The 26,267-nt window shown below is 51.5% G+C and overlaps 2 protein-coding genes across 4 annotated transcripts; both read right to left on the reverse strand.

The window, feature by feature from the left end:
* Positions 1–246: 246 nt before the first annotated feature.
* On the reverse strand, positions 247–9,208 carry Ap2m1 (adaptor related protein complex 2 subunit mu 1). 2 transcript variants are annotated; one of them, XM_040751081.1, is made up of 13 exons: positions 9,069–9,208; positions 6,813–6,929; positions 5,817–5,822; positions 4,803–5,068; positions 3,838–3,920; positions 3,470–3,475; positions 3,179–3,314; positions 2,949–3,090; positions 2,488–2,607; positions 2,249–2,384; positions 2,052–2,149; positions 1,411–1,522; positions 247–837 (listed from the first exon to the last, which is right to left on the reverse strand). In XM_040751081.1, the coding sequence occupies exons 2-13, from the start codon at positions 6,884–6,886 to the stop codon at positions 703–705; spliced, it is 1,314 nt and encodes a 437-aa protein (XP_040607015.1). In that variant the 5' UTR covers positions 6,887–6,929; positions 9,069–9,208; the 3' UTR covers positions 247–702. The 2 variants fall into 2 exon arrangements, with proteins under 2 accessions (XP_040607015.1, XP_005071704.1); XM_005071647.4 differs by lacking the exon at positions 5,817–5,822.
* Positions 9,209–10,347: 1,139 nt separating this feature from the next.
* Positions 10,348–25,968, reverse strand: Dvl3 (dishevelled segment polarity protein 3). 2 transcript variants are annotated; one of them, XM_040751080.1, is made up of 16 exons: positions 25,590–25,968; positions 20,717–20,786; positions 20,168–20,289; positions 19,943–20,052; positions 19,644–19,776; positions 19,360–19,453; positions 19,108–19,177; positions 18,140–18,279; positions 17,936–18,012; positions 17,762–17,829; positions 17,503–17,652; positions 16,836–16,967; positions 16,516–16,683; positions 13,239–13,454; positions 12,743–13,153; positions 10,348–11,951 (listed from the first exon to the last, which is right to left on the reverse strand). In XM_040751080.1, the coding sequence occupies exons 1-16, from the start codon at positions 25,748–25,750 to the stop codon at positions 11,920–11,922; spliced, it is 2,154 nt and encodes a 717-aa protein (XP_040607014.1). In that variant the 5' UTR covers positions 25,751–25,968; the 3' UTR covers positions 10,348–11,919. The 2 variants fall into 2 exon arrangements, with proteins under 2 accessions (XP_040607014.1, XP_040607013.1); XM_040751079.1 differs by having other exon boundaries at positions 19,644–19,779; positions 25,590–25,967.
* Between the last annotated feature and the right edge of the window lie 299 nt (positions 25,969–26,267).

The raw sequence follows: 26,267 nt of genomic DNA on the forward strand, positions 1-26,267 counted from the left end.
TTCAAGGCCAGTCTGGTCTATAGTAAGCTCTAGGTCAGCCAGAGCTATTTGTGGCAAGACCCAAAAAAACAAAAGCTTGGCTTGTCGGTGTACACTTTAATCCCAGCACTCGGGAGGCACAGGCAGGCAGACCTGTGAGTTTGACCCAGCCTGGTCTACATACAAAGTTCCATGACAGTCAGGGCTACACAGAGTTAACAGTCCCACCAGACCCTCCCCGACAGCCTCATAACACTAGCCGACAACTCCACTCTACAGTTTATTGGGTTTATAACTGGACGAAGTCACATGTGTACAAAACGAAGCATACTATCCCAAAGCAGAGTAGGGGTTAAGGGCTGGGGATCTGTTACTGGCCTTTGGGGGAGCTCTGAGGTGAGGGGTTGTCAACCTTCCCACTGCAGAGGTGTGGCCACAAGGGTAGAAAGGAGAGGGGGCCACCTGGCTTTGGTCACAAAACTCAGGGCCTGGCACTAGGCCAGGACAGACAGACGGAAGAGAAGCCTCAGAAACCACCCTGCCTAGGAAGCCGGGGACCGCCTTAGCAATCCCACTGTGGCTGGTTCAGACCTATACTCAGGGGCCAGAGTAAAGGAAAGGCAGCAAAGCGGGAGGGAGGAAAGACACTGACGAGTGGTCACTGGGGTGCTTGGACCTGTGGAAAAGAGTGGGTGGGGAGCTGGGCCAGCTGCCACTAGGCAGCTAGCAGCGGGTTTCATAAATGCCACTTCGGCCAATGTATCGCACCCATTTGATGACATCATGGTCACTGTAGTTCAGCTTCGGTTCGAATACCTTCAAGTAGCGCACCTTGAGGCCAGAAGGCGCGAATGGCACCTGGGCAGAGGACAGCTCCAGTTAGGAACATGGCCTTCCTATCACAGTGGATCTACTCTGGAAAGTTCCACGGTTCACCTCCCTCATCTACCACACGTGTTTTTGGGGTTGGGGAGCTCACTAGGCTACCAAGTGAAGACTTACTATGATCATCTCATGTCTGAAGAAGGCCCCAGCTGTGATGATAATCATTCCTCTAATGTCAGGAGGTAATCAGAGAACTACCTTTGACATACTTATCCTAGTCAAAACTATGGACTGCAAAAATGAAGGGAGACTATGATATGTCTAATTCACACAAAGCAAAGTCAGCTCGTCTTGCCTCTAACAAAATTCTCTTAACCGTCTTTCAAACAATCTAAATGTTTCTCAAGAACTGTTTTGTGACAAGTCAAGAGAAGTCAAAGCTTTCTGTCAGATTAAATTTTGACTTCTATTAAGGGGCTTAAAGAGGATGGGTCTATCAATTCAAGACACTTCCCAGTTTCCTCACCCTAAGGAGCATAGAGTGATCTGAAAGAGCCCTGAATTTCCCATCACACCCAGCCATGGCACTAGACTCGCCCGCCATACCTCAAAGTTCATGGAGATAGGGGGTCGAGCCCACTTCTTCTTGTCATTGGTGGGCAGAAGTTCAATCTCTGCGCTGATCTGTGATTCCTTCATGCCTGCCATGCGCTTGATCCTAGGAACACAGGGGTAATGGGCAGTGGTGGCCTGTGGTAGTTTGGAGAATTCTCAAAGTAGGGATTGCTTGTTTCAAGCATGGAGAGGGAGAGGGAATTAGGACATATGAGCTTATGGGTGGTGTCAGGGTTGTGAGGTCAGGGCCCGGAGAACTTCTTGTTACACCTTAAGCACTGTGGCTTCAGTTTCTTCTTACACATATGGGTGAGCCCTCCCTTACCCAGATTGTATGCTTCAGACATAAGACAAGGGCCAGTGGGAAATACTTTTGAAAAATAGACACATATACAAGTTCAAGTGCAGGTGCGCTCTCTCTCTCTCTCTCTCTCTCTCTCTCTCTCTCTCCCACACATACTCTCTTTTTCTCCCCCCTCCCCTCTCTCAAGGCTGACAATACAAACACAGGATCCTAGAAAAGCAGGCACACTTCTCTCACCCATAACCCACATAAGAGGACAGAAGGTGAAACTTAACAACGGGAAGGTGCACTATGGCATCTTGGAGGCTGTGGCCTCCTCAAGACTCACTTCCATACAATGGCGTTCTCGCTGGCCTTGTACTTGGCCTTCCCCTTCATGCAGATCACCTGCACCCCGCTTGTGTTCAGCGGGGTTGGGATCCTCACCTAGGAGTGACACAATTGTCAGTGAGCTCTGTGAAGGCCTACTGCTCTCTGTCCCTACTCCCGAGTCAAGTGTGCCCTCTCCAAGTCCCTTGTCCTCACCTCGATCTTCTGGGCCAGAAGTGAGGGCTTGAAGTTGGACTTGATGACCACCTTGACCTCCAGTTTGGTGCGTCCCACTTCCCGCACCAATGGGATCACCCGGAAAGGAAGGATGATGTCCTTGGTGGTACGGTATCTTTGGAGGAGAGAACAGATTAGATACCCAGGGCTGGTCTCTCTTCCTCCCACTTCTTCCGGATGCACCCCTGCCTCCCTCCTCACACCCCAGTGGCAGGCACCTCATGAGTTCAAACTCTCCATCAGGTGGGATGAAGCTGATGCTTCGTTCAGAGTCAAACTTGCTGAGTCGCACACACTGGTGGAAGGTGCAGTCATCAATGGCAATCGACTGCTTGCCGCTGCAAACAGAAGCAGAGCTCTGCCAGGTACAGTCTGTGACAGACTAAGAGATCATGCCCCAGCAGGCTAGCCACTCTGGTTATGGGCAGCTATCAGAACAGCTCTCTGACTTGGGACCCCTGCCCTGCAGCTGGAGGTGAGGAGAGCCTTCAGGTTCATTACCACCTGAGAACCCTGATGCCGGGATTCTCTGAGGACAAGGGCAGTCCCTTCATCTATCTTACCATTTGATGCTCTTGGAAAGACAGAGTTAGCAATTGCGGAAGAAATGAAGTTCAAAGGAATCTGTGGGTCACTAGGCCCCCCCAGCCCTGTTTCCCATGAGCCCCCAGGAACGCACCTCTTGCCTGTTTCATCAGCTGTGCCTTTGCCCTGCTTTTCAATGACAATCTTGTCATTCATTCCAAACTTGCACTCAGGCATGCCACTCAGGTAACTCTTCATCACCACCCGGCCTGACACATGGGCGCTCAGCACCTGCCCTGGTGACAGACAGACAGGAGCAGCTAAGGCAAACAGGAAGGCCAGGGTCTGCCCCCCCCCCCCATTTCATCATGAGAAGGCACTTACCCTGTGGGGACATTAGCAGGTTTACACTCTCCAGAACATCTAAGAAGAGTTCATTTCGGCGATACTTGATGCCTTCCCGCCGCCAGCCAATCTGCCCAGTCACCTGGCTGGTGATCTGCGACTGCTCTTCTTTTGTCTATATGGGGTAAAGGTGGCCAATGACCCCACTCCTCTCCCCCCTTCCAGTACCCTCTCCCGACTCCAACCTCATCGCTCTCCTTTCTGTTCATTACTCTGTAACCCACCCTTCCTCACAACCTTACAGGGCAGGGTCTGTGAGTAACAACGTACCTGATGCTAGGGGCCGCAGGGGAGCCAGGAGGTTACAACAGGAAGCAGCACAGTAAGAAAAAAAAAGGAGAAAGCTATGAGGCTTGAGTTGGAGGAGAGCCCACAAGGACTCCAGAGCAGCCACGCCCCCTGCCTTTGGTGCAAAGAAACCAACTGAGCTGCATTCCTGGTAATAGAGAGGCTGAGTTGGCAGCTTCTGGGGTAGGAGAACTACCCAGGGCAAAAGTGGCCTGCAGTCATGACAGGAGGCTGAGGCCAGCACTTCCTGTCTAGTGCAAGCCCATGAGTCAGCTAGGATGAAGTTGGGGACCAACTGGAAGGAATGGAGTTTGGGGCTCACCCGATCTGTGTTCTGTTCACTTAAGTACCTGACTCTTGATGCCCTGCTGGGTGATGAAGGTTTTCAGTGCACCTGTCTCTGAGTTCTGCGGGTAGCCAAAGTCCAGAATCTCTGCAAAAAGAAGGGAATTATAGCCAGGCATCGGCACACGCCTGTAATCTCAGCACTCCACAGCAGAGACAGGTGGATCTCCGAGTTCAAAGCCAGGCTGGTCTACAGAGCCAGTTCCAGGACAGCCAGGGACAGAGGACAGACAGACACACGTATGCACACACGTACCCACCCTCAGCCTGTCTCAAAAACAGAAAAACGAAACATAAAGAAGGGAATTACTAGCCTCTAGAGAAAACCAAAGGCTCCTTCCTTCATTCCAATGCTTCCTATAGCCTGGCTATACCTGGCCAGCACAGGTCCTGATGTGTAACCATCTGCAGTAAGGTCTTCCCGCTTAAAGTTCCCAGTCTATGATTTGCTCTTCGTAAGAAAATAGAACTTTTTTTAACATAAAAAAAAAATCACAGAAAAGTCACATGGCCAGTGGGTAAGAGGCTAAAAGAATCATGAGTCCTCGTTTTCTCCAGAAAACAGATGTTAAAGGGGAAGCAGTCATAGACTCTAAGAGGACAGCCAAAGGGGACCTCTAAGACTTCCTCTTCTCCAGGCTCTGAGAAGTGTTGAGATGAGAGCTGGGAAGACGGTCTGTGAACTAAGGCTCAAACTCCAAAGGCGAGGCTAATACAGAGGTTCAACCGCCAAACCCCTCATGGTCAGCCCCATCAAAGACCAAAACGTCCCCACTCCACCTGCTGGCCTATTTTTGTATTCTACTTCAAAACCGTCTTTAGGTGTGATTTGGACTGGCCACATCAAGGACAGAGATCATCACCTAAGAGATCAGAGGCTCAGGAAACAAAGTTCCAGTATGCTGGAGTCTACAGATCCCTCCCAATTAGATTAATCCCCACCAAGGCCATCAGTCCCTGAATGCCTCACCATCCAGCAGCTCGTATATGAGCACAAAATTGTTCTTGATGTTTTCCTCACTGATCTTGCCAAAGTAAGCAGCCATTACATCACACATCTTATAGAGGAATTCGAAGACCATGGCAGCATTGACATTCTGCTTGGTGACTGCTGCAAGCCAGATGTTGGACCGCTTAACATGGAAGAAGCTGGTGCGAGCGATGTTTGTGACAGGGCTGCGCACCTGCTGCCGTGCATGAATCACATTGACCCGAAAGGCATCCACTGCATTCCTCCTGAGGGAAAAAGATTCGAAGAGACTGCTCAGCATCTAGGCAGACCTCACCCCATGAGGGCCACCTACAGATGCTGGCATCTCCAACCCCCACATTACTGAAATGGCATATATTAAAAAATCAAGACTTAAACCACCAGGGCTTCCTTCTTTTTTGGTTTTTCAAGACAGGGCTTTGGAAGCTGTCCTGGAACTCGCTCTGTAGACCAGGCTGGCCTCGAACTCATAGAGATCCACCTGCCTCTTCCTCCTGAGTGCTGGGACTAAAGGCGTGCGCCACCAACGCCCGGCCAGGGCTCCCTTCTTATAGCACCTGGTAAGGTCATGGGAAGAAGGCCTGTGTTGGGCTGCTATCTGCAGGCCATAAGAAGTAGGGAGTCACATGATAATGATGGAAGGGTAGATGTAGCTTTACTAAAGTAACTCCCAGGGCTGACTTCAACTTCCTAGATATAGCCCAGCTGTCACCTCTCTAGCTTTCCAGGAAGTTGCAGGCCCTGAAGAGAAAGATCTCTATTGGCCCCACCAGTGGAGAAAGCCAACTCCTCTGAAAGTTGGGCAAAGCTACTATGACCTCAGGGAAGACTCTATCCTATAGGGTGAGAAGGGGCTATGGACTGTGCCACCCAATTTTTACTAAAATCCAACTCCAGAAGTTAAGGGGATGAAAAAAGATGAAGGAAAACAATTATGGGGAGCAGGACCCCCTACCCGCCTGTACCTGAGTGGCAGCGTGACAGGCTGCTTACCTATTGCTACATCAGCCAATGAGATGGGATGAGAGAAATGACGTCAGCAAGAAGAGGAGAGTGACAGCAAGGAGAGATAGGGTTAGACGACACACAACACACCAAGGGCGGGGCAGCACATACCATGAGGGGGCAGCAGACAGGCAGCTGGTAGGGGAGCACACGGAGGCATGCAGGGAGTCTTGTGGCCTCGCTACAGCATCAACCAGGACCATCAGAGGTAGGAGGAAGGAGTGCGTGGGACCAGCCAGGCTCACTCAGGCTAGGCATTGCCACAAAGTCTAGCTCAGCTTTACAACAGGCAATGAGTACAGCCACAGAGGCCACACCAAGCTAGCTCATCAGCCAGGGAGACAAGAAGAGAGGAGAGGGAGAGCTACGGCAGATCTATTCGGTGACTATTTCTCTCAAGCTCTCTGAGAAAGAAACACAAGGTAGGAAGTACCAGAGGAGCCTAGCCTCAGGTTAGAGCGGTGGAGGATCTTAGAGGGAGAAGCAAGGCTGCGGGGAGTCTCTGTCAGGTCTAAGGGATGTAGGACAAAGGCAGCATGGCCCACAGAGCACCTCAAGCCTGTTCACAACCAGGAAGGGCCCAGAAGTGAGAACAGCCAAGTCAACAGACCAAAGAGGATTTTACAGGGATCTAGGGAAGGCTCTCAATATGAGAAGCACTTTGAAAGCAAGATTTGGATGGACTAGTGCCCCGCCCTGGTACTAACTACACCCACTGGAGACAGATAGCACTCCCTCCTGAAAGGAAGAATCAACCTGACTGGGAAAGCACTCATCGTTAGCAACCAGACCTAAGCCTCAGAGATACAGGAACAGGAAGGGCGGGGATTCATTCCTAAGCCTGGCGGCTGGGGATGGGGGAGTCATTCCGAGGGCCCGAGTCTCAATGCGAGGCCAATGGCTAATGGAAACCAGGCTACACTGCATGCTCAGGCTGAGGTGACAGGGAGGTTGGGGCACAGCATGCTCAACCAAGGAACTTACCCGATGTCATCTCTGTAGACCCGGGAGATGAGCACCTCCCCCTTGTGATTATAGATGAATAAACCCCCAATCATGGTGGCAGCTCAGTCTCTGTGGCCCATTGCTCTGAGAACAGACCTGTGAAGGAAGGTGGGGGAGAGTAAGGGAAATCTCCAGAGCCCTTGCCCAAGCCCCCAGCGGGGCTGTACAAACTGGGCTTTTTTCCTGACTCAATCCTTTAGCAAGTGACCCTGCAGGGAAGCCCGACCCCCTCAGCTATGTTCCAGTTCCTGTTTATTCCACACTGGACAGGAGAAAGCAATTTCAGAGTGTGGGGCCCATGATTAAGGCCATTTTCATCTAGCCTTTTCCAAGGGTGGGACCAGAGAGTAGCCCCCACCCCTTCTTCACATTGCTGAGCTCAGCAAGGAGTCTTTTCAACCCCCCTGCTGTGCAGCTCTCGTTCAGGCTCCTTCCAGTGACTCACTGAAAAGGCCTGCCTGCGAATGAAGGAATGGCGGTAGGAATTACTCTAGTTGGCTTGGGCCTGGGACCTTCACCAGGCACAACCTTTAGAGCAAGCACTAACTACCGTTCCTAGAAGGCAGCAAAGCATGAACCTCTAGAAGTCTATACATTCCAGGAAAGGGTGTGCAGGAGGGGGCTGGGGGGAGGAAAGCAGGCCCTTAGGCTCTAACATGGAGCCAGGAAAGTGCTGAAGCAGGCACATCTTTCCAGGACAGTGAGGTAGAAGCAGGCAAAGGAGCAGAGGACCCAGTGCTGACAAAACACACTTAATAACCCAAGTCGCTTATTACAGTTCTTCCTAGAAAAGATTTCATTTTTGCCATCATGTATGCACATGCCAGAGTGTGCACCGTGCACGGAAGCTACACATGAAGCAGAGGGCCACCTGACGTGGGTGCTGGGATCTGAACAAGTCTTCTGGAAGAGCAGTAAGTACTCTTTAAATCGCTGAGCCTCTACTAGTTATTTCTGGTCACTGTCCTTTCAAAATGTCGAAGTGCAATAAATATAAGGTCTGTGTGCAGCATTAATCCTCCCATTTAAATTGTGATCTATCCACCAGAAACTCATTTCAGGCCTGGTACTTATAAGCAATGGGCAGAGATAGTAGAATGCCTCAATTGTTCAAATTATTTCAGTCAAAACTAATTTAGACTATTTGAGAAAAGAGGTTAATCTGGTTCTAGATTTTCTGGATTAGCCCAGGCATTAATTTCACAGGGGTTAGTTTAACAGGCTTTCTGAAACTGGAAAATAAGCCCAAGACCAATGACAAGTCTCTTAAGGTGGTGGACTCATTTGCAGCTCGCATTTCCAAAGAAGCTGAGAGAAAAAAAAAATGCAAAATGGAGGCTGAGTCCTGAGCAAAGGACTAAGTCCACAGTAACAAGTAGAAGGTAGCTCAGGACACTGGAACCGCGGCTGTGTGTGTGTGTGTGTCCCCTAGACAAAAATGAATATTTAAGGGAATGGTTAGTTGTACTGGGGGGTGGTTTTGTGTGTGTGTGTGTGTCCTGGACAAAAATGAATATTTAGTTAAGGGAATGGTTAGCTGTAATTGCTAGCAATACACTAGGGTGACACCCAGCAGCAAAGACGGCTGTGCGAGGCCCTAAAGAAGTTCTCCTATAGCAAAGGTCATAGGAGCTTTGAGGAGCAAAAATCGGCGGAGACAGTGACAGTAGAAAAAGGGAAAGCTGAGAGACAAGGCCTACTCTGCGGTTAGTGAGGCTTGAGAAGCCGGTGGGGTTTTCTCAGCCAAGGGAGGAGATATCCAGGCCGGGGATATGGCACCGCGGCATGCGGGGGCTGTCACAGGTCTGGGGAGAAAGAGCCGTGGGGGTAAATAGGAGGAAGGGATATCGCAAGGTACGAGACCTGTCACTGTCCAAGGGAGTGGCACAAGGGGATGTCACTGTCCTGGGGGGATGGGGGAGATGGGAAGCCTCAGGGCTGAGCGCTGTCAGGATTCTAGCGGTGGGGGCGCCGCGCGGCGTCCCGGCTCTAGGATTCGGGCCCTGTCTCTCCCCAGAGACGCCCGGCGGGTCACTGGAGGGCGTCGCTCTCCGCCCTTGCTGCATTCGAGCCCGAGGCACCACCGCCCGGTCGTCCGCTCCCTCCCGGGTCTGAAGACTGAGGCCACTCCCGGGTGCGGGCAGTTTTGCACCCAGCGCAAAGCAGAGCACGGCCGGCGACCACGGCGCCTTCGCCGGCCTGGTAAGGGCCCATAAGTCCAGTTTCCCAGCTCACCTGGAGTCAGCAGCCCCCACAAGGCCGGCCTGGCGACTCTCGGATCCCAAGATGTCCGCCCGCCCCCTGCTCGCCAGTCCGCTGCCTCGGCTTTCACTGCAGTGCTCCCGCCCCGCCCCGCCCCGCCCTGATCTCAACTGCGCCTGCGCGCTTGCCGCCAGCGGCGACTACAAGTCCCGTCAGCCCCTGCAGCTTTCAAACTGCTAAATCAGAGCGCCCTAGGTTTAGCAAAACTACAACTACCGAAAGCCTTCGAGAGAGCTGACGCCGGCATTAGTGCGTCTTGCTTGCAACACGCGTCGTAGTACACTCCATCCATTCATTTGCTTCACCGAGTATCACGTGGAGTATAGTCTCTGCAATCCTTCCAATTCCTAGTTAGATTGTTTCGGTAGGCTTTAAGAGATCAAAGCTGTTTGTCGAAACCAGTTGTAAATTTTGAATTACTGTAATCTGTAATTGTTTCCAGATTCCGAAGACTGGCTATCCTCACTTTACAAACACAACTTGGCATAAGCCTGTTAGAGCTGAATTCACTGCTTTTTAACACCAGGATTGATTCTTCCAAGGTATACGTATCGATTACAGTCAAGACCGAGCCCTTTCCCAGGACTAATTATCCAAAGAAAAGAGGAGGACAAATCTTGGCAAAACTAGTTAACGCTTTTCTCAGCTAAACCTGTGACTGTGTGCTGGCGGTGCACTCCTTTAATTCCAGCGCTCGGGAGGCAGAGGCAAGAAAATCTCTATGAGTTCGAGGCCAGCCTGGTCTACGTTGGGAGTTCTAGGACAGCCAGGGCTACATAAGAGACCCTGTCTTGACTCCACCCCAATTTAGTTGGACACAGAATTAAGAAATTCCACCTCTCATGCTATCCAAACTGAGAATGAGGTGGAGCCAACCTTGGACACAAACAGCCTGCCTGGTTCTTGCCAAACTAAGAAAATTTGGTTCTTGTCTCTCAGTAGGCAGAGACATCCTGTTGCTGTGCAGCCCGAAGACTTCCATGGTGGAAAGGAAGGGGATGGGGTGGGGAAATCTGGTTGCAAACCTTACTGTTCCTAGCAACCTCCTTCCAAAAGCCAGGATGTAACAGGATGAAGACCTGACATTTCTGAAAAGACTGTCACTTTGGGACATGATTCAGTGATCAAAACCAGATACTTCTAACCCTTGAGCACCATTCAAGGTTTCAAGTCTATCTTTGCAAAAGCCTTTTCTTCCCAACACACTCTAAATGTTTGCCAGTTTAGAGTAAATTAGTAATGATAATAATAATAATAGCTACCATTTATTGAGCACCTACTCTATTGTGTGCCAGGCACTGTGCTAGGCACTTTTCGTACAATATCTAATTTAAATCCTCACAACAACCCTGTGAGGTAGGTATTATTATCATCATTTTACATACAGGAGGACTGAGGCTCCAGAGAGGTTAAATAACTATTACACAACCAAAAATGGCAGAGCTGGAATTCAAACCCAAACCAACCTGACTCCAAATCCCATGCTCTGTAAATTAAGAAGGGAGAGGAACAGCTGAACTTCAGAAAGAGTGTCAGAGTAGAAGGGTGTGATATGCTGACTAATACCAGGTAGGAAGAAGGGATTTAAGCCCATAAATGTTCCTGGCTGGTGGGCCTATGTGATGAAAGTCACCAGGACAGGGATTCAAGAGGGATAATACTGTGCTAGGGACATATGGAGATGTCCAGTGGATAATGAAGAGATCTGAAGAGCAGAGAAAGCTGGGGTTGGAAATTGGTATTTAGAAATGGCCAGCATATCAACAACAATTGAAAAGAGAATGGATGACACTATTTTGGCAAAGAAAGAGAAGTGAGTCAAAGATGAGGACATGGAACACTGGCATCCAATTCATGAGCACTGTGGTGGGGTTCTGGAGAATATGGCAGAATCAGAGTACTGAAGACAAGTAAGACCGAGTCATGCTTCTAACACAGCCCTTTGCTCATTAAAATCCTAGGAATATTTGTTAAAACGAATGAATGTCAAAATATCACTACCTCGGTTTGCCCCCAAACATGCACTAAGGACATCTTGATGGGGGAGGCATTTTCTGGGGACTGAACCCCAGGGCCCACTAGGCAAGCCTCTACTGCAGAGCTACATCCCCAGCTCCGACACCCTTGCCCTGAAAATATGAGTCTGGATAAGTCAGTAGAGTTTGTAGTGGAGTTTTAAAGGAAAATTGTGATTTAAGGTGGAAAACAATTCTAAAAAGAACTGGAACTGTCTGGAAGTCCCATGAGTCCTCTTGTAGGACTTCAACTGGCCTGTGTTCCCTGCCTCCGCCCCAGGTATCATGGTGAAGATGAAGGCAGGGCAGCATAAGGACATGTGGGGACAGGAGCCAAGTAGAGAACCATTTGTCAAGTTACCTGGGCAGCCCTCGGTTGAGCCCAGCTTTTGGGCTTTATCCAAGTACCAAGATATTGAGAATGTGTGTGGAAGGCTTGAGGGAATGCTGGCAGGGGAGAGGGCAGTTAGGGACCAGCCCCACTATCTAGGAGATGACTTGGAGAAAGGGTCCAGCCCTCTGGGCAGGGACCAGCCCTGAGGCTCATGTAAACTTGCATAGATGTGTGTGTGTGTGTGTGTGTGTGTGTGTGTGTGTGTGTGTGTGCCTGAGGGGTGGGGAGAAAACTTCTCTACTGCTCTCTGGAAAGAACATGGTCTGTCATGCTTGGGTGAAGCTGTGGTCTTTCCCAGAAGTCTAGTGACCTTGCAGTGTGGGTGTGGGGGCTGGACATCCTTTGGAAGCCCTGAGGGGCTGCTGAAGCAGAGTTCCTGGTCTCCTTGGAGGCTGGGCCTCCCTTTCCTGGGGACTCACAGAAAGTCAAAGAGCCCGAAATTCTTGGCTGCTCCAGGCCCAGGGAAATTTGAAGGAAGAAAAAGAAGAAAAAATGTTTCAGGCCCAGAAATTAGAAGAGCCTGTTGGTTAGTAGGGTTAGATCTGCGGGAACCAGCACACAGGACAGGCATGGAGGTCCAGGCCCAGCAGAGATACTTCCTGGAAGCCACTAGTGGCCCAGCACCGGGGATGGGGGTGGGTTGGGGCTCTGGGCTTCTGACTGGGGCTGGGTTCGAGAAGGGACAGACAGCATGGATGCCTACTACAGGTGCTACAGATGTAGGGTGAAGGACTACAGCCATGGACAGGGCAGTTAGGAAGGGAAAGGCCGTTTTTTTGGTGTCAGTATGGTGGGATAAAATCAAGATCTCTGCATACATGCTTGAGGAGGTAGGAAAAAGGTTGGGGGGGGGAGTGGGCATAAAGGTGTGACACCACTGGGGTCAGCTCCTAAATGCGAGAGTGAAGCATCAGGAAGCAAGACCAGCAGTGCAGAGCCAGGGATATGAAAAATCCTGGGAAGCCCAAACCAGGTGGAATGGGCGTTGGTTAGTGGGCAGAGGAACCAGCTGGGACAGAGGCCGGTTAGGGGGCTGTAGCATGGATGAGTAGAGACCCCTCATCCTTGCTGCTACCAGCAAGCAGTAGCAGTTAGTTCCATTTATTTCCCTTTTAGGTACCAAAGTAAAAAAAGACCGACTGATGGAGAAAGGGATGCAGCCGGCTCGGGGTGGGGGTGGGGTTGGGGGGGCGGGAGCGGGAGGGGCCCTGATCACATCACATCCACAAAGAACTCACTGGGGTTTCCCATTGCCATGCGGAAGGACTGTCTGCTGGCCGTCAGTTCCGGGGGCACCGAGGCCAGGTCACGGCCTGGAGGGGCTCCTGGGGGCCCCATGGCTGCAGGCGGTGGGGTCATCATAAGCATCGGGGGACCGTACAGAGGGGGCACTCCGGGCGGGCCGTAGCTCGGGTGTGTGTGGTGGCTGCGCAGGCTGCTCGTCAGCGAATGGTGGCTGCGGTGGCTGTGCTCGCTCGCTGCTGGGCCTGAGCGCTCACTTGGCGCCCGCTCCCGTGGCCCCCTCAGGCTGCTGCGGGTAGTGTGGTCTGACTCGCTGCCACTACCACCTGATTTGGAGTCCCCAGCTTTTGGGTCCTTCTCCTTGCGCCGGTCACTGCCACTGCGGTTGGAGCCACTGCTTCGACTGCCTGTAGGGAACAAACAGGGCCACGATGGAGGCACAGTGGTGGCCTGGGTCCCCTGCAGATGCCTTCTGCTGATTCTCTGACTTACCTTCACTGTGCTGACTGCTGGCGCTGCCCCCGCCATAGCTGTAGCCCAGCTCTGGGAAGCCTGGGTGTGGATTATAGGGATGTGGAGGTGGCGGGTACTGGTAAGGGAAAGCCATAGGCCAAGGGGCAGCCCCTGGGTGCGGCAAAGGAGCCAGTGTGTCCTGGTCAGAGGCGCCACTGGAGCCATCATGGTCGTGAAGTGACAGGTTGGCCATGTCTGTGGGAAGAAGACTTGGTCTATTTTGTGTTCCACGCCCACAATCAGGAGGTGTCCAGCCGAAAATAGACAGCAGACAACAGTGTTAAGTTTATGGCCAGAATGGAGGGCCTGCAGATCACCTTGGCCATTCCCAGCAGCTCTACAGGCAATCCCAATATGTAATTCCTGGTGCCTTCACAGTCTCACTAAGTACCAGGAAGGCTGAGGCAAGAGACCTGACATGAGTTCAAGCCCACCATGGGCTAAGTGAGAACTTTGAAGCCAGCTTGGGTTTCATTATCAGACATTTCAAAAAAACCTGAAAAGTGAAACTCCAAAATCAAACAAAAAATGAAGCAAAAATAAAACAACAAAAACGACCCCACCCAGCCACCCGCTCTCACCTTGTTTGCCAGCTTCTCTTCTGTGGAGAGGAAATAAAGGCAGGGAATGCAGAAGGCTGGCGCATTAGAAGCCTCCAGGTGTTGTACTGTTAAGCACACTATACGGAGCTGGACAAATGGCTCATTGGTTAAGAGCACTGGCTCTAACTACAGTTCTAGGGATCCAGCAACTTCTGGCCTTCCTGGGCTCTGCATGCACTTGGTGCACAGACATACATGCAGACAAAGGACTCTCATACACACAAAAATGAAAATAATTCTTAAAAATAAAAGTTCAGAATGAGATGGGTGTGATAGCCCACTCCTTTAATCCCAGCACTCAGGAGGCAGAGGCAGGCAGATCTCTGAGACTTCAAGCCTAGCTTGGTCTACACAGTAAGTTTCAGGACAGCCAGAGTTATGTAGTAAGACCCTGTCTCAAAAGAGGAGTCCAGAAGGGGCTGTGTGGGAGGGGTGCACCTGTGTCATTCCAGCAGGACTGAGAGGTCAGCCAACCCAATACTCAGCAATAGGTAAATTAAAGGAGAAAGAGGAGGCGACAGAGTCCTAGATGAACACAATGGTTTTTTAAGGCCTCCTTTGGCATAGGAAGGGCCAGAAAGGCCTTTCCACCCTGCTTGCAGCCAGAAAGGGCACCCGTTGACCATCAAAACTACCTCCTGACTTTCTTCTATCCTTGAAATTGTGCGCTTCCTAAAGGCAAGCCGTGTTCACAAGAGCTAGAACTTCCTTGAAGGGAGTAGAAAGGGCAGCTAGGGCTGATTGCCTGCCCAGGGTCCTTTGCTCACGTGCACCTGAATTCTAAGAAAGCTGTAATTGCTCTGGAGAGGCCATCTATACCATTAGAGCTCCTTCCAAGGCCCAAGGTGATCCAGCCAGCTCTGCAGGAAGAAGCCAGGCTATGGAGCTCTGAAATCACTTATGGAGCCTGGCAGCTGAGCCACTAACTTGTCCAGAGACCAATGGCAACAATGCAGACCATAAAGACAGCAGTGGCCTGTACTGGCTCAAACATAAGAGCTCTTGATGTCTTTAGCCTGTAGAGTGCTGTCCTGGGGACCAACAGTATACTCCAGGAAGGGTGAGCACACAGTTCCTCTTTGAGCCCAACACATTCCCAGCTCAGCAGACTGTGACCTCTTCAAAGGAAATGTCTTTTCTGTCAGTACATCCTGGCTGAGCCTTGGGTGGCCTTGTTAGAGGACCCAGTTGGGCCCATGAAGGAAACATCTTTTGAGCAAAGCTGCCATAGCTGTCTGGGGCCCTGTCTGCTAACAATATCAATAATATCCAGTTTTTTGAGTCTATAAACAATTGACGGAAGCTAGACCCAATTTCAGATAATGGAATGTGAAAAGAAAACTGTTCTTTTTATAAGTAATTAAATATATGAACAGCACAACTTTAATCCTAGCACTAGGTAGACAGAGACAAGTGGATCTCTGTGAGTTTGAGTTCAGCCTGTCTACGGAACAATTTCTAGGACAGCCTCCAAAGCTACAGAGAAACCCTGTCTCGAAAAACAAAACAACATTATATATATATATATATATATATATATATATATATATATATACATACATACATATATATATATACATATATATATATATATATCACACATGCACACATACCATAGGCAACTTTTACATATGTGCATAGTAAGGGTAAAGCTAACATTTGAACACAGAAGTGCCAGAGTGCAAAGTCCATCACAACGCTAAGAACTGCTGAGGGCCAGGGACCCCACCCTCTACCAAGGGACAGTGTTGTGTAGTACTGATCACTCTAGTCCCAGAAGCACTCTGAGTCAGCTGTTGGGGATGCCAGCCAGCACAGGTGTGAAGGGAATCTCTTTTGGGCACAGGTGGCTGCTGGTACTGGGGCTGGGACTTAGGGGCTGATGTGAACAGCAATGTCTGCTTGGGGTCATCTGGAGACTACCGAGAAGGAGGGGTCTCCACAGGGTGTTCAGCTCCATTATGCTCAATGGCTTTGCACCCTCTCAGGGTCAATTTTTTTTTGCGTGGGGGGGAGGGGGAGTTTTCGAGACAGAGTTTCTTTGTGTAGCCCTGGCTGTCCTGGAACTCGCTTTGTGGACCAGGCTGTCGTCGAACTCACAGAGATCCGCCTGCCTTTGCCTCCCAAGTGCTGGGAGTAAAGGCGTGTGCAAACGCTGCCTGGCTAGGGTAGCCTATTTTACACCAATAGTTCTATTTCCTCATTTGATAACATGGACAGTACCCACCCCCACCCTGCCTAGTGGTGAGGACTGAGTGGAATGGGTTGACACTTCAGAAACCACCGGCACCATGTCAAGCACCAGACAGGTTCAACAGAGAGATGGCAGACCAAGGGAGAGGCTAGACTGGGCTGCTTATGTCAGAAGGCCTTCAAGCTGTGAACAAGACCCCAGCACTGTTGAGCCTACCTAGGTTTCCTGGGGTCAGCTGTCATATCACATACCACATCCTTCTTCCCATCCAGAGACAAGGAGGTGGAAGATTCTGTGCATGGTGGTGGCATGCACTAATAATCCAACACTCAGGAAGATTTCTGCAAGTTCAAAGTCCAGCTGGCTACACATTGGTATTAGGCCAGTATACTCTAAACAGCAAGGCCCTGTCTCTAGAAAAGGGAGAAAAAACCCCCGAAGGTGGTAGGGAGGCACGTACTTCCACAGAGGTCACCAAAGATGTAGTAGCACTGTTCAGAGAAGGTGATTTTGTTGACGGTATGGCGGATGAAGCCAGCTTTCAGCAGGTTGCTGGCGTACTTGCGGGCCTCCCGCCGGTCCGTGAATCCTTCCACGTTGTGGTACAGCCAGTCCACCACATCTGAGCCTGGGGATAAGGCTGCCAGTTGATTTGGGTTCCTCTGGCTTCAAAGAAGCTGGGAGGCTGGGGCAATTAACAGTTCAAAAGAGTAGCCCAAGGGGGAGATTGGGTCCCCCACCCCTGCCCTGCTCCATGGCTCCCCACACAGGCTCCCTCACCAATGAAAGCATTGGGAATGGTAATCTTGAGCCACATGCGGTCTCGAACCTCCAACCCGGATTCAGGAGAGGCCATAGCCTTTACAATGGCCGCCATGTCACTGTGGATGGAGAGGTGGAAGTCATCTAACCCTGGGGGAAGAGGCAGACAGGAGCCGCGGAGTTAGGAAGATGAGAGTGGTGTCCCAGCTCTGCCACTCAACAATGACAAGCCCAATAGTGACCTCTTGGACAGTTTTCCCTTCTGGAAAAATGACTATTTCAATGTCTAAATAAGAATATGTGAACGAATAATTCAATGATTTCATGAAGGCGCTTAGCACAGCACAGATGTACATGTTATGACAATAAAAAAACGAGTGCTTACTTCATGCCCCACGGGAATAACCTTCTACTTAAACCCTCTTATTAAACACCACAAGAACCTGGTCAAGTATATACTGGTAGTCCCATTGTGTGAGAGGAAACTCAGGCTCTGTGGACACTCACCATACGTAAGGAAGCAGATAACGTTCAGAGCAGCTCTAAGTGCCCACTGGGGAAGGGCTTCAGCGTGAGGTGCCTGGAATGAGTAGAGCCCCTCAAAGGCCCTCTGCGGCGTCCAAGGGGAACAGTCCTCCTGCCTGGCCTTGTCTGCTGGGCCCCAGGGACAGGCTTGAATACTCACGTTCTGTGTCAGGGATGGAGCTGGTGATGGAGGAGCTGGTGGAGGTGATGGTACTCAGAGACGGGCTCATGCCATAGGCGGGGAAGGTGCCTGTCATGGCTGCAGTGTGAGAGACCCAGGCTGCAGGGTCAATGGGCCGGATGGGCTCACCTGCAGGGAGGACGAGGAGTCACAGGCTGCCCACCCTGCCCACTACGGTGCTCAACAGAGTTGACATATACCAGCACCAACTTTAGGGCTGAATCCCTTGTCTACTTACTCCGCGGTAATGTGAAGCAGCCACGTGGACTTGGGTCCCAGCACTTGGCTACAGTCAGAGTGATGGGCCTGAAAACAAGATTGTCCTAGTAAAGGCAGGATGTATGAAGGCCAGACCACGCCCCCTTCCAGAAATGCCTGCCCTACCTTCCCCAGAATCCCATTCCACTCATACCCCGGTTTGTGTACGATCTCCCGAAGTACTCGGACGGCATCGTCATTACTCATGTTCTCAAAGTTGATCTCATTCACCTGAGAAAAAGGACTAGGAGTGAGGTAACAGGCTGGGCTCAGGAGATGGACAGGGGAGCTGGGTTAGGGACTCCTCCAGATAGTAGGGACTTCTCGCTACCCTACCACCCAGGGAGGCAAATGGTACCTGTAGCAGCATATCTCCTGGTTCAATGCGCCCATCAGCTGCCACGGCCCCACCCTTCATGATGGAGCCAATGTAGATGCCTCCATCACCTCGCTCGTTGCTTTGGCCCACAATGGAGATGCCCAAGAAGTTATACTTTTCTGCAGGGAATGATTTAACATCTTGAGAAGGGCAGGGCTCTTACCCATTAGTACAAGGCAGATCTCCAGCCCCTTATTAGTATGGGGTAGAAAGAGGCCACAACTGGCATACTAACTGTGTAAATATTACTGTACAGTGTAGTGTATACATTTAAACATGCTTTCAATCTTCCTACTGGTAATGGGGCAGGGACTCCAGACTTATTTTACAGATCAGCAAGACCTAAGTGCCCTTCCTAAGCAGTAGTTAAAACTCAGACTCTTTAAGCTCTTTTTTTAACTGCCTTTAACATTTTTATTACATTTTTATCTATTCACTTTGTTGTGGAGGGCACGCTTTTGTGTTTGTGTGTGTGGGGGGGTCAGAAGTCAACTTGTGGGAGTCGGTTTTCTCCTTCCAGCATGTGGGTTCTGGGGACTGAAGCCTGTCATCACGCTCAGTGGCAGGACCACCTGCTGAGCCACCAGGCACCAGCTGCCTTGTGAAGGGTCAGACGTCAGAGAGTTAAGGGTGCTATGACAAGATGAGCAGGGCCAAGGCTCTCAGAAATCACCTCCCCAGGAAACCTCCCAAGTCACACAGCTCTCTGTGTTTCTCTGTTATAGCCCTGACAATGAAATACCGAAATGATTATGTCAGTCAGTATTTATACAAAAGCAACAGGAGAACAAGGAACACATATTGCTCTTCCCGTACTGGATATGGGACCCTGGGCCTTGTACTCTGCCACTGAGATCCCACCCCAAGCCCCCGAAAATGCATTTTGTACTTCCCAGAAAGCCCTTCTGCCATCCCAGCAGAGGTGCTTTGGTGTTCAGCAGACTCACCCATGTTGAGAGTAACTGTGATGATATTGAGCGACATAGTGGAGTCTGTGATGCTGCTGAAGGACGAGGACTGGAAGAGACAGTGGCTATGAGCAGCAGGTAGGGGCGGGCGTGCCCATCTGGCTCTTCCTCAGACCACCACCCCTACCCACTAGATTCCAAACCCCGAACCAAACAGGGGGTTTCCAGGAGGAGCTCTGGTCCTGCCCGGGAGGACTCCTAATCTGCCCCGCTCAGCCCGAGAGCCCATACCCTCTCAATCCGAGAGACCTTCTGCTTCCGCCGCCGCCGCTTGTGTCTCCTCATCAGGCGCGAGGCACTGCTCTGTTCTGTGGAGCTGCTGAACCTGTGGGGCCCAAAGTCGTTCCCCACCAGGCTGGCCCATCCTGGCCCCCCGTAAGAGGCACTGTGCAGCCCTGGTCCCAACACGATGCCCACGTCCCTCCCAGAGGTGAAGTATCAACAGAATTCAGGCCTCCTCGTGGGCCAACTGTCCCCCTCACTCCCACCCCAGGCCTATGGAAGTCAAGCCCCACCTGCTGGTGGAGTCGTCCTCATCTGAGTCAAAGAAGCTGGTAGTCTCCAGCTCACTGCTCATAAGGGTGGATGAACTGTCATAGCCACCCGGCTCCCGCCGCCGCTCCCCCTTCGCAGTTCCATTGAGCCGGGCTGCTGCAAGGGAGGTAGGTCCAAAGTAGGGAAGGAGGGGTATGAGGCGGGCAGGCCAGGGGCTGATCAGGAGCCAGGCATGTCCATAACTAAGGACATAGGGTAAAGAGGCAGGCAGGGAGCTGGCCGCAAGCTGCGGGTGGCGCTGGAAGTGGAAAATACACACCGTGCTCTGGGCCATCCCTCCGTCGGGGACGCTCTCGCTGGGCAGACACCAAGGAGTCGGTCTCTGTGTCATTGTCCAGGTTTTCCTGGCTGCCTCCACTAGCATGAGGGCTAAAGGGTAGAGAAGACTTGGTGGAGAAGAGAGCAGGTTGAGGGCTCCCTTCTGCAGCTCTGGGCTGAGCTGAGATTCCCCCAGGGGCCATTCCCTCCTTTAAGTCACACTTACTGAAAGGATGGGGGTCGAGAGTCCCCGATGCCTCCTGTGCGTTCCATTGAAGGTGGCAGCTCTGATGGGTTGTCGGCACAGAATGGGGCTGGCTCTGGGTGCGAGCCCTCAGCAGATACCAGCTGCCAAGAAAATGAGTGATCACAGGGGTGCCAAGGAAAAGCAAGATGTTGCTTCCAGCAGGACGTGAAAGACTGGAGAGTGAGAGCGAGAAGACATGCCCACGAGGGCCGTTGGCCAGGTGCATGAGGGAGAGGGGCTGGCAGGCTTGGGCAGCAGGGGTCGGGCACAGCCCGGAGGATGCCCACTGGCAGACAGTAGGTGTCTGGATGGACACAGCAGACCTCTGAATCTCTATCATGTCTTCCTGCTTCTCCCCTCTCATCCTTCCACTATTCTCTAACATGTCATTAAAGGCCGAAAACTAGGAAATCATTAGATAACTAAAGACAGATTCAGATACGGAGGCATAAAATCACTAGCTGCAACCTTAACGAAGCCTTCCCTCCCTCCAGCCAGCACAGACACACAGCTGGAGAGGCTCCTTACCCAGGACACCACCCGGCCATTGAAGCAGGGCAGCTTGGCATTGTCGTCCGAGATCTCTTCCTTCACCACTCTGCAGGGAAAGGAGGATGTCAGAGAGAACTTTCTGATGTAGAAATTTAGGATCCCCATAACCTATGTTGTCCTAAATGTGAGGTCAAGTGGCTGTGAGGAGGGACTAGGGACATATCCTTAGCACCTCCAAGTAGGACAGACAAGAAGGAGCTTCCGGGAGGAGTCAGAAGTCGGGAACACACACTGTGCTCTGGGCCGCCCCTCTGGCAGGGCCATATCTGGGCCAACTGCCTTGCTAGAGCACCGACTTGGCCATCAGGAGACTGGAAACTGTAATGGCCCCACGCCACACCTCTGAACCTCCAGAGCACTTCTCCTGTTCCCCGCATGACTTCCCTTTTCCCTCTGACCTGCGACTGGGAAAAGGCACTGCAATTCTTACTGTTATTCACTTCTCAACTAGAAACCCCGACTGTTCCGACAGGTGTGGGTAAGGAGTTTAAGGAAGCAGGGAAGAGAAGGCCTTCCTAAGCATCTATGCGGTACACATCTGTAAGCATCTATGCGGTACACATCTGTAATCACAGTCACCACTTGGGAGGCTGAGGCAGGCAGACTATGAGGTGAGGCTGGGCAATATTATGAGATTCTGTCACAAACAAACAATAAGGAAGACAGAAGGCCGAAGATGTAGCTCAGACAGCAGAATGCTTGCCTAGCATTCACGACCCCATTCGACTGGGCATGGCTGTGGTGCCTGTAATCCAGAGCTAGAGAGGTGGAGGCAGGAGGATCCGTTTAAGGTCATCCTTAGCTTCAGAGTGAGTTTGAGGCCACCCCCAAAAGGAAGAAAATTATCAGTGACAATTTTTATTTTATTTACTGAGCAGGCGTTATGGGCCTAGCATTATGCTAAGTGCCTGTAGCATCTTGTCATTCTCACTCACGAAGTGGGAAACAGTCTAGGTTCAACAACCCACCGAAACACACCACTAGCAAGTGGAAAGCTGGTGTTTAAATCCCAACCTGTGTAACTTGGCATTTTTATCTATTATATCGTGTATTACCATAGCTAGAACATAGAATTTTGCCCCCCCCAAAAAAGTCGGATGGTTGTGGCGTACACCTTTATTTCCAGCACTTGGGAGGCAGAGCAGGCCGATCTCTGAGTTCAAGGCCAGTCTGGTCTACGGAGTAAGTTCCAGGACAGCCAGGGATACACAGAGAAACCCTGCCTCAAAAAGAAGTGTATATGTATACGTAAAAATATATGACTAGGTAGACAATATAATTCTCACTTCATGAATTAAGAAACTGGCATTTGCCGGGCGTTGGTGGCGCATGCCTTTAATCCCAGCACTTGGGAGGCAGAGGCAGGTGGATCTCTGTGAGTTCGAGGCCAGGCTGGACCGACAGCCTCCAAAACAGAGAAACCCTGTCTCGTAAAACCAAAAAAAAAAAAAAAAAAAGAAACTGGCATTTGGTAACTTATTCATGTTACAATTGAACCCCAGCCTGGTTCTGACTTCTATTCTCTCTTCACTCTTGTCACATTTCTTTCTCCTGTTTGATGACAGATGTAAGGGTTTATGAGGGGTGGGGGAAAGTAGTATGGGACACGAGGGACCACAGAAAGTAGTCATGGCATGTGGTTTGGCTTTGGGAATGTGCCAGGGCCAGGAGTTAGATATCAACTATGGTTTGGGGCCAGAGATGGGAATGGAAAGTGTTGTGGGCCATTACCCTATCACTTACCCCAGGAGTACAGAGCTAGACAAATGTGACTTCAGGTTAGAGGAGGACGCATGCTTAGTTCTGGGAATACAGCAAGGGAGGAAGCCATGAGGCTTAGACCCCCCCCCCACTCTTACAGCAGTTTCTTTGTGACACTCACATTCTTGAACTTACAGCGAAGCTTCCAAGCTGAGCCTACTGTCCTCCCTTCCATCTAGCTCCTACCGTGCTAGACCCCACCGTGACCCCAGGAAAGCAGCCCAGACCTAGCAGGCAGCCTGGTCCCTGGTTCTCCAAACTTGTAGACAAGAGGGTACATGTGACACACAGCATGGATTCTATGTCCTTGTGGTGGGAAAGTGTAACTGAGTTCCCCATCCACACTCTTCCTGGGGGACACCAACAGGTCCACAAGCCTCTCTTGACTCACAGTGATCAGCTGTACTTCAGCAGCGCTGGGGACCTTAGACTGTACCCTCGTGGTAGAGCTGGGTAGCCATGGCAAGGCCTTGATTGGTTCTACCAAGTAATTTAAGAGAGTTAAGTTCACCCCGAGCCTGAGAAATATTTTTGGAGATCAGATGGGAGTGGGGACTCTTAAGGTCTCACATTCAGAACCTCTGAGGCTGAGGTGCAGCAGGCTTCTTCCTCTGACATGTTTTCTCCTCAACAGGGGCCACTGGCTTAGGCTGGCTGGGGTACCCTGTTACTTTCCCAGTGTGCCAATGCTTACTACCTTTTTGACGAGGAAAAGCTACAAAAGGGTCATTTACATAGTATTCCTCACTCCTCTCTCTCTCTCTCTCTCTCTCTCTCTCTCTCTCTCTCTCTCTCTCTCTCTCTCTCTCTCTCTCTGTTTCTCTGATATATACACACACATACATGCCCCCAAAGTGGTATGATCAAGACTTTAGATTTTGGAGTGAGGTTCCCCCATATCAGGCAATCTCTGTCATTTACCAGTTGTGACATAGAGCAAGCTATTCAGGCTTTCTGCATTCTTGTTTCCTCATCTGCAAAGTGGGGGTATTAGTGCCTATCTCACAGGCTGGTATGAGGATTCAGAGATGAAAGATGTGCAGTGAATGACCAGATGATGAGTTTGTAAAATTAAAAAAAAAGAGAAAGAAAGAAACTGTGACCAGAATCCTCGCTATTAGTCCTCTGTAACAGGAGAGCCCTACTGGGTCTTTTGCTCATTTATCTTTGGGGTGTGTGTGTGTTGGGGAGAGGAGATGAACCAGCCAATTAATCACATCCATTCATTCTTAGCATTGTTCTCAACCCTGCTAGAACAGCCAAAAGATATTTTGCAAAGGAACATGGATGGATACAAGATGGCTTCAGGTGGCACATGATAAACATTGCTTAGTTCAATAGTTTACTATTTATTTGTGATATGGTTTAGAAATAAATAGAAACATAATCAGGCCTGTAGTTGATATCACATTATTAGTTCAGTCACTAAGAAAAAAGAGTGGACAGCATATTTAAAGAAAAATATTCTGTGAACGATGAGCAGATGCAATGGAAGGCCTTTTATATTGTAGTTAGGCCTGCTCGCACAACAACCTTGGGAAGGCAGGAAGCAGCCCACAGTGGTCTGCTTGGGAGGCAGAGGCAAGTGGGAGTGGAGACACAGGACTATTCTAATCTCTCGAGGCATCTGGCCCAGCATAGCCTGAAATATTATCCCAGTTCCTTCAGGCCGTTCTCCTTATTTTGCTCAAGCCAGGTTGAGACATCCACCCCCTATCCCCAGCTCTTCCAGACAGATCCCAAAAGATCTTTCAACCAGGTATGCCTGCTCTAAATACAGACAATCACACCACACTGGAGTCCCCATCCGGGGCAAGAACATAATCAGGAATAATCAGATCTGTTCTCCACTGGACAAAACACTGCCACACAGCCCACCAAGGCCATCAAATGCTGGGCCAGTGCAGAAGATGACAAATAAGCCAGGGAGGAGACAGAAGGTGCTTGCCTCCTGGGGCTTGGAGGGCCGGCCTTGGGAGAGAAGCCAGACTAATGAACACTGGGGAGAAGAATGTCTCCCCTCACCCAGCTCTGGGGCCTCAGCTGCAAGCACAGTGCAGGCCTCAGGCAAGTGCATTAGAGGGACCTTCAGACCTGGAGGGCCCAGAAGAGGAGTGTGTGTGTGTGTGTGTGTGTGTGTGTGTGAGAGAGAGAGAGAGAGAGTGTGTGTGAGTGTGTGTGTGAGAGTGTGTGTGAGAGAGAGACAGAGAGTGTGTGTGAGAGAGAGAGAGTGTGTGTGTGTGTGTGTGTGTGTGTGATGTCTCAGGCCCTGGGAGAGGGTGTGTGTGTGTGTGTGTGTGTGTGTGCTCTCAGGCCAGCTGCTACAGAACCCTCAGGCTCAGGCTCCAACATTCCAACCTCCCTCAAAGGGGCAGTCCCTGCTCCCAAACTGCAGCTGGGTAGGGAGGGGAAGAAGACAAGAGAACACAAATAGGCCCTTCCTGGCCTTCCCATCCAGGCTCTGAAGCCCTGTGCAACATCTCTGGGATCACCATCTGGCAAGAAAATGCCCCAGCACCTGGTTAGTGAGGACTCCTCCTCCGGGTCAGGCAACACCCAGGCCAGCCCAGGGGAGAGGGGAGACAGCTCAATAAACACCAGGTCCAGTATCTAGTCTGGCAGAAGCCCCCCCCCCAACTCCTTCTCCAGTTCAAAGTCCCACCGGCTGCGGCCGTAGATACAGCACACTCCAAATAAGGCTCTGACTTGCAGAGCTCAGAGGATGGGGAGGACAGGCTGGGTGTCAACACACCCCAACTCTATGCTTAAAAGGTGGCACCTGGAAGGAGGGCTGATGGCTCTGACTTTGGATTGGAGTGGAAAGGATGTACGTCTATGGGGGCCGCTGATCCGTGGAGAGTGAGGGGGCTGGAATGGTAGGAACCGATTTTTTAGGGTCCCGCTGGACTAGGGGGGCAAGGCCTCCAAGAGGTGATCGGGAGTCTGTTGGATCCCAAGTGACCAAGTCGCTCCCTTGCTGCAAGCGGGTTAGAAACCAGTGCAGCGAGGGAAGTCCGAACTGGCCGCGTTGGCCCCTAGCAGCGGAGCGGCAGGGGCTCCCTGGAGGCGGGGCGGGGGCCATCCTCACCCAAAATCGTCGTCCATAGACTTGAAGAAGAACTTATAGCTGGGCCGCTGCAGAACGCCCTTAAAGTCCGCCAAGGTGACGCGCTCGGCGGGCAGGGGCAGCTTCACCAGGTACGGCGTCTCCTGCCCGTCCAGGTGGTAGATGATCTTGGTCTCGCCCATGGCTCCGGCCTCGGCCCCGCGGCGCGCGGCCTGCTCGGGCAGCGGGGCCGGGCCTCTCTCTGCGGCGGCGCTCGGCGCGGCCCGCTGCTCAGCCCCGCTCAGCCGCCGACCGGGGCGCCAGCTCCCTTGTTCTCCGGCCGCTCCCGGGTCCCAGCGCCGCCCGCCGCCGCTTCCGCTCCCCACTCCCGGCGCTCGGCTGGCGACCGCGACTCTTCCGGTGGCCTCGGCCCTCCCGGCTCTGGGCTGAGCCCAGAGCGGCCCCGCCCCGCCCCGCCCCGCCGCCAAGCCGCGCTGGCTGCTCTCTGCCGACTGCCCGCCCACCCACCGGGCGGCGCTCGGTTCTTGACGCTCCTGGTTCAGGCCGAGACAGCTGAAGTCTCGACTGGGTGGGCCCAACTGGACAGTTTGCTGACTCCTGTACAGTCGGAGAGGGGTGGGACACAGGTGCCACTTTCTGCGGAAGAGGATGGATTTGAAGACCTAACTGGATCCCCAGAGGAAGATGGCTTCGGCGTGG

This window comes from Mesocricetus auratus, unplaced genomic scaffold (genome assembly GCF_017639785.1).
Source record: "Mesocricetus auratus isolate SY011 unplaced genomic scaffold, BCM_Maur_2.0 Super-Scaffold_100008, whole genome shotgun sequence".
NCBI classification, from domain to species: Eukaryota; Metazoa; Chordata; class Mammalia; order Rodentia; family Cricetidae; genus Mesocricetus; species Mesocricetus auratus.